Genomic DNA, 7,508 nt, shown 5'->3' with positions numbered 1-7,508 from the left:
TATTATTCCCCGCGTGTAAGCATGCTATTATTACCCGCGTGTAAGCATGCTATTATTACCCGCGTGTAAGCATGCTATTATTACCCGCGTGTAAACATGCTATTATTACCCGCGTGTAAGCATGCTATTATTACCCGCGTGTTAGCATGCTATTATCATCTGCGTGTAAGCATGCTATTATTACCCGCGTGTTAGCATGCTATTAGTACCTGGCTCCATTTTTGCGGAACCCACATTGCCGGACAGTTGGCATGGTTACCGCAGATGCTCACAGACAGCGGCATGCTATCCTGGTCGCACTGCTGAGGAGGCTGCGTTTTTCCGTCCGTATCCCGGCAGCTGACTGATCTCCGCCGTAGCTCACAGGCGCGTCGGCACTGCAGACGAACACGGAGAGCGTGAAGGGATGCTCGGAAACTAATCTATACATCGCAAACTGACGCACGAACACGGAGAGCGTGAAGGGATGCTCGGAAGCTAATCTATACGTCGCAAACTGACGCACGAACATGGAGAGCGTGAAGGGATGCTCGGAAGCTCATTTGTTATGTATGTCAACTCGGGTGCATCGACTATGCCATCACTATAGGAATAATTATTGATAATTATTGATTGAGTGAAATTACAGGAACTAGTCTATACCAGGAAGGTGGCGCAGCAAACCGGGTTGTAACTATCAAACGGGGATACCCCCACCCCCCATATTTAATCTACCTCATCCAGGGGCTTCTCTTTTAACGTGCCCACTCGTTGTAGGCACACTCTTTCTTTAACTCACCAACCCGCTGCAGACACACCCTTTTCTAACGCGCCCACCCGTTGTAGCCACACCCTTTCCTTAACCCACCCACCCGCTGTAGGCACACCCTTTCTTTAACCCACCCACCCGCTGCGGACACACCCTTTGTAACGCGCCCACGCTTTTTTTCCTAGGTCAATCAAGAACATAGGGCTCTAGTGAGCGCTGCTATTGGTCGAGCTTGTTTCGTCGCTCAATGACGTCACAGTGTCGTTATATTCATAGCACATCCAAAATTTATAATTGCTATAATCCTCAATAGCCTAGCGAGTACAGGACGCAATTCAAGTCGGTGGATCGCATCCCATCCGTTTTCTAATTATTTTCCTGTTTTCTGTATTTTTCTATCTTTATCCGTTTAACAATTTTTTTCTAATTAACGCAAATATTTACATGATTTATTTACAACATTTTAATAACAACAATTAATTTTTACAACAATTAAAAATTATGTTTTTTATATATTTTTTTAAATAGGGTTTGGGTTAGGGTTAGGGTTAGGGTTAGGGTCACAATGCAGTGAATACACCATAAAACAGGAGTTTGAGGCACGTGATTTGTATCAACCAATGGCAGCGCTCACTAGAGCCCTATGTTCTTGATTGACCTAGGAAAAAAAATCAAGCCACCCGCTGCGGACACACTCTTTTTTAACACTCCCACGCGTTGTAGGCACATCCTTTCTTTAACGCGCCCACCCGCTGCGGAAACACCCTTTTTTAACGCACCCACGCGTTGTAGGCACATTCTGTCTTTAATCCACCCACCCGCTGCGGAAACACCCTTTCCTTAACGCGTCCACCCGCTGCCCATCTTACCGTTGACCATTCCGTAACCGTCCAGTGACTCACACAATCACCGTCGCTGCAAATCCTCCGCGAGACGGGGCGAGTGTCTGGGTCACATGACTCGTCGCCTGTCGTCGAGCATCTCGCGTCTCTCGTCTGCTCTCCATGCCCACACGGCACCGAACACTAGAGACGCCGCAGCCACGCGGAGACACAGACAGCGAGTGCAAATCGAATCCAGTTACAACACGGTCCTCATACTCATCCTCCCTAACGCTGACCCACCACATGTCGCTAACGACGAATCTACGTCCTTCAATTATGTTCCTAACATATTCCGCACCCGGATCCATCTCACCTCTCTAACCATTGATGAATATGAAATTCACTGTCACATTTAATAGAAAAATATTGTGAGGGATCAGCACTTTATTACGACATTCCAATATCTTATTATTCATCTAGTAGCGATTTTGCATCCGCCTAACCTAACAGGGAGAGGCAGACAGACAGAGAGCGAGAGCGGGACACATAATATAATATATATATTTATTTATTTATTTATTTATTTATTTATTGATAGACAGACAGACAAACAAACAGACAGACACACAGACACACAGACACACAGACAGACAGACAGACAGACAGACAGACAGACAGACAGACAGACAGACAGACAGACAGACAGACAGACAGACAGACAGACGAACGGACGGACGGCTGGATAGATAGATAGAGAAAGTGACAGAGATAGAAAAAGAGACAGAGACCGAGACAGAGACCGAGACAGAGACAGACAGAGACAGAGACAGAGAAAGAGACAGAGATAGAGAGCGAGACAGAAAAAAGAGACAGAGACAGAGGCCGACAGAGAGCGAGAGAGAGAGGGAAGAGGAAGAAAGATGGGGGGGGGGAGAGAGAAAAGCGCAACATGACAAACCTGCGACCATGTAGTCGTTTCCCACAACGGGCCACACTTTGCGAGGCTGCACGCACGCACCGTCCTCGGTCGCTCTTCCCCACACAGCTCTGCGTGCACAGTGCTGTCGAAGCCAGGCGCCAGCATCCTCCAGCATCGTAGCGACCTGTACTGCTCGCCATCGCCACACGTGCGTGAACACTGCGACCACAGACCCGTCACCCACCTGGCGGCAAACCGCGGTACTAGTTACATTGGTCGTTGGTTTCAGCGGATGATTTGATCAGTGAAAGTGATAGTACGATTTTGCAGATGCGAGGCTCTCAGAAGGAAGGTTTTGATAAATTGCGAGCGATAAAGTTCTTACCAGACCTGTGTTTCACACACACGCGCGCGCACACACACACACGCACGCACGCACGCACTCACGCACGCACGGCACGACACACACACAAACACAACACCACACCACACACACAAATATATATATAGGATATATAGATATATCATAACGACCCTGATTACATTGGTTAATCCGCAATATATGATTCCCGCTTAGGATAGTCGAGCGTGAACAAATCAACAGCAATTAGACGCTAGCCGTCGCAAGCTATACGCTGTTCCATTACGGATAGATTACGCGATATTAAAACTGCAGGCAGCAGTGAGCACTAAACTAGCGTCGCAGGCTTTGGATTCAGGCACGGCTCATTTAGTCGGAGTTCGGGTCTTGGCGACGGTCCTGCAATACTCCATCATCAACGGACGCCAAGTCATCTCACGCCCATTGAGGGAAACACTGCAGCCTTCGCGGCCACCGGTTGCTGCCCCCGCTGACCTGCCAAGAACGGGTCAACTGACTACGTCTCACCAGGCGTTAGCTAACAACAGACACATCCCTCTTACCATATTCTATAAGTTAAAAACATGAAAAGAGTCGTTTGTTGCTTTCGCGGTTATTGTAATGAATTAAGTATGTTAAGGAGACGAATGAGTGATATTATGTAATATAGATAAATACATCCGGTAAACTAATCCGCGCTAGGCTGCTTCACAGATCCTTCCACCGATTTACATAAATCCGCAAACATAACGCCAGTCAATCAGCCTCATGTTATATTTGCTAACCTGATAGCTGTATACTATACCGTATATCTATTCACCTGACGCAGAATATCTCGTGTATTAGTATCACTCGTGTATAGTGTTATATACACTTCGGTGTGATAGTATACCACTGAGCTGCACCTATAGTAACTATGGCACCTCCGTGTTCCCCCGACGTAGGGTGTTCGCATCCGGCGGTGGTCGTTGTTATGATGCTAGGGAAGGATCACTTACGCGAGCGTAGTTATATTTTATCGACTCGCTCTCGGTTGATCGCGGCATCATTGAAAAATTGTTGTTCCTCACATAGGCTGAGATCTTTAATTACTAAGGTACGATACTTCGCAGCCGTTCACGAATTAGGGGCCCACATCGTGCACCGTCCGATGGGCGATTTTTATTCGCCGATCACGAAGGGGCCACACGTGGACGTAGTTAGCGAATTTGAAGACGCGTACTGCGTTGTACGCCGACTCTAGGAACAGAACATGTCTAAGCACTCACGTTTATGGATGTACTCCAACACAACAACGTTCCGAAGTTGTCGATCCGTTCGAAAAATCCGACCTCGTCGGAGACGCAACCAAAATGCACGCCCGTCCACGGCTTCACCGGGGCACACTGATGACAGATAATAATTACGCCCCGAGCCGTATATAAATCGCCGAAATATCTAACCATATTTGTGGATACGCGGGCAAGGCGATTCATCGGCTCGGCACCGACAATTAATTAACACATCGGCGCCTCGCTGCTGCTGCGCGTCGGACTGTGAAAGGGGGCACACGAGCGATTTTTTCGAGCGATTTTGAAATTCGCGGCGATCGGGCGATAAAAATCGCTCGTGTGCCCCTACCAATAGCAGCTCAGTGAGTTTATCTATCACTACGGATAATGTAACGCTGCTCAGCGTCACCTACCGGACGTGCACGTAACACTGCATTCGCTATATCCTACAACGCGCCACGTGAACGCGGGTTCGTCTGTGATAACAGCGACGGTGGTAAAAGCCGCATCACTTGTAACTGACTCCGGTGACAAAACGTTCGTCTGTTCCCCGCCGCCTACAGCGCTATCGTCAACGTTGTCGCCACCTGCAGACAGGATTTAGAGAGATTTAGATTAGAAACAAGCATGCGAGAGAGTAGAAAAAAAGAAAGAAAAAAAAGCGAAAAGAATAAGTAAAAAGAGAAACCCACCAACGTCGTCACTATCCAAGCTTAGTCGGGCGCCTGGACCCTCACGCTCTCTGTCCTTGTCGTATTCGGTCATACGAAAGCGTTCACCGTCTATGAGACTCTGCCTGACGAATGTTGGTTGGTTCTGCTCTTCCTCGTGAACGAAGATCGGTCTGTGCGACACGTGTACGAGGTGCGGCTCGCGGTAGCCAGGGGACGGACTCGTCGCTAGTAGAGAGGTCACCGTGTCATCAAATGAGGACTCCGATGATGTCCTGTCACTATCGTATGGTGTGACATCTGATGATATCCTGTCACGGACATGTGGTGTGACATTCCGTGACATCCCGAATATATCGAGTGCTATAACAGGGTCTGATGATAGGTGTCGTATGACGTCGTCGAACGGGCTATGGTTGTCGGCCTGCCGTCTGCGGTTTTCCGTACGCGTCGTGTTTAGTGAGTATCTGTAGGTGATGTTGACTAAGGTCGCGGTAGAAACCACCTTTACCTACACAATCAGATATGAGTGTTTGAATCAATGATGGTTTCGTACGCTGATATCACATTTCTAAATATTGATATAATTGACATCATATTTTGAATTTCTAATATTTCTGATGTAATATATCTGATCGCATGGCCGTGCGTTAGAGTTGGGATCATAGGAAAAATGTTTGGAAAACATTTAGTAAAATAGAGGTTTAAAATGTGCATGAATTCTTCAGTTTATTTTTCACTCATTTGCTGGTATTGGCTCTTGATAAAGACAACTATCGCCTCGCCTCCTACCACTGGATTGCCATCGTTTATAGTAAAAAGCATGATACTTGCGACAATTTGTGCAGGCGTGTCAATAGGCTTCCGACACGTGATCAGCGATCTACCGGTAGTGTTGCTGCGCTGAAAATAGAACCTGCTGCCTGCGATGTCTTTTTTGACACCAGGTGGCGGAATGTCGTAGGCGGAGTTGAAGATATATCCATTACCGTCAGACAAACGGACACCTAGCACATGTGCACATCGTTACGTATATATATATATGTATATATATATATATTTATATATATAATGTGTGTGTGTGTTTGAGTGTGCATGTGCGTACGTGCGTGCGGGCGTGTGTATGTGTGTGTGTGTGTGTATGTGCGTGTGTATGTGTGTATGTGTGTGTGTGCGTGCGTGCGTGCGTGCGTGCGTGCGTGCGTGCGTGCGTATTTGTGTGCATGTGTATGTGTATGTGTGTGTGTGTGTGTGTGTGTGTGTGTGTGTGTGTGGTGTGTAATGTTTGTTGTGTGTGGTTAGTGTGTAGCGTGTATATATATATATAGATACTATATATATATATATAGTATAATATTGGTAGTCTTAATGTGACAAGCAATATTATCACTTCGACACTTTTCACTCGTCTACACCCAACATATTATTAGTACGCTCTAAACCAGGAAAAGCTAACGGTAGAATTTTAGTAAACGGTTTGCTCGTACTGAAAAACACAATTTCAGTTTGTTTCACGCAAAGGCTAGGTGATCGTTGCTATGATTGTTACATTAATAATATATATATATATATATATATATATATATATATATAATATATCAAAGTCCATAATAGAAAATTTTCGATTTTCATTTCTATCTTCTATCTTTATTTTCTATTATGGACTCTTGATGTATATACAGTTGTTGTATAACTGCGAGGTGTATTTTAATGCGTACCTATCGTGGCATCCAGACTGGCGTGCTGCGTTATATTAATCCAGAACGATCCCGCCGGCAGATTCAAAATACTGTGCAGACCTAATAATCAAAGATATATAAGATGAAAGATATAAGATCACACATATAAGATGTATCATTTCCATGATGCGTTTTAGCAAAAACTATCACGATACCTTCTTCATAGAGCCGTAACTTAGTTTTGGGTAGTTTGGATAATTGAAGTCAGTATAGTGTAATACGCGAATATATTATAATAAAGAAAATGTCACAGAAGCGTTATTACTATTGATATAAGTACAAGCTATGACTTCTCTCGTTGTCTCTCTCGCTTTCTCTCTCTCTCTCTCTCTCTCTCAATATTTCGCTCTCCCTCCCTTTTCCACCTGGGCAGTAATTACAGCGAATAATTTTTGTTTGCATGCCTTTCTATATCAACAATACCTTTTCTAATGTAATCGCGATTGAAATTGCCCCAGGTTGTGATGCATGGTGAATAAGGAAAATCACAGGGGTCCTCGTCTGCTATAGACGTGGCATCTTCTGCTCTTCGCTATCCAAAGATATACACATGCGTTCGTAAATATTTACACCTTTATTTAATTATTTATTTATTCATTCATTAATTCATTCATGAAACCCGTATTGTCAGCTAAAACAACGACAAAAGTGTTATCAACGACCAGTAGTGAATTTGTACACACCCCACGCACACACACACACACACACACACACACACACACACACACACACACACACACACACACACACACACCTCCCTCTCCCTTCTCTCTACTTCGCTCTCGTTCTCGCTCTCTCGTGTGCGCTCGCTCTCTCGTGTGCGCTCGCTCTCTCGCATTTGCATTCAGGGAGGAAACTTAAGACCTATTATTGAATTTTATTGGGATACAAACAACACGCACGCATGCACGTCCACACACTCAGGCACCCACCCGCCCCTTTGTTACTAATTCAAATATATCACCAATTTATATA

At 45.4% G+C, this 7,508-nt stretch overlaps 1 protein-coding gene across 1 annotated transcript in view; it reads right to left on the bottom strand.

Annotated features, from left to right (window-relative positions):
- LOC106812211 (ADAMTS-like protein 2) overlaps positions 1–5,155 on the bottom strand; it is an 11,473-nt gene extending 6,318 nt beyond the window's left edge. Inside the window, exons 1-6 of the mRNA XM_014816034.1 lie at positions 4,816–5,155; positions 4,537–4,710; positions 4,040–4,091; positions 2,531–2,735; positions 1,618–1,773; positions 210–377 (exon numbers count right to left, since the gene is read on the bottom strand). Coding sequence (XP_014671520.1) covers positions 210–377; positions 1,618–1,773; positions 2,531–2,735; positions 4,040–4,091; positions 4,537–4,710; positions 4,816–5,140 — 1,080 coding nt within the window. The 5' untranslated portion in view covers positions 5,141–5,155. The remainder of the gene's footprint in view (positions 1–209; positions 378–1,617; positions 1,774–2,530; positions 2,736–4,039; positions 4,092–4,536; positions 4,711–4,815) is intronic.
- Positions 5,156–7,508: the final 2,353 nt, after the last annotated feature.

Source organism: Priapulus caudatus, unplaced genomic scaffold, assembly GCF_000485595.1.
Source record: "Priapulus caudatus unplaced genomic scaffold, Priapulus_caudatus-5.0.1 Scaffold620, whole genome shotgun sequence".
Classification (NCBI taxonomy): Eukaryota; Metazoa; Priapulida; class Priapulimorpha; order Priapulimorphida; family Priapulidae; genus Priapulus; species Priapulus caudatus.
The sequence above is the reverse complement of the archived record's forward strand: the minus strand, read 5'-3'. Positions and strand labels throughout refer to the sequence as shown.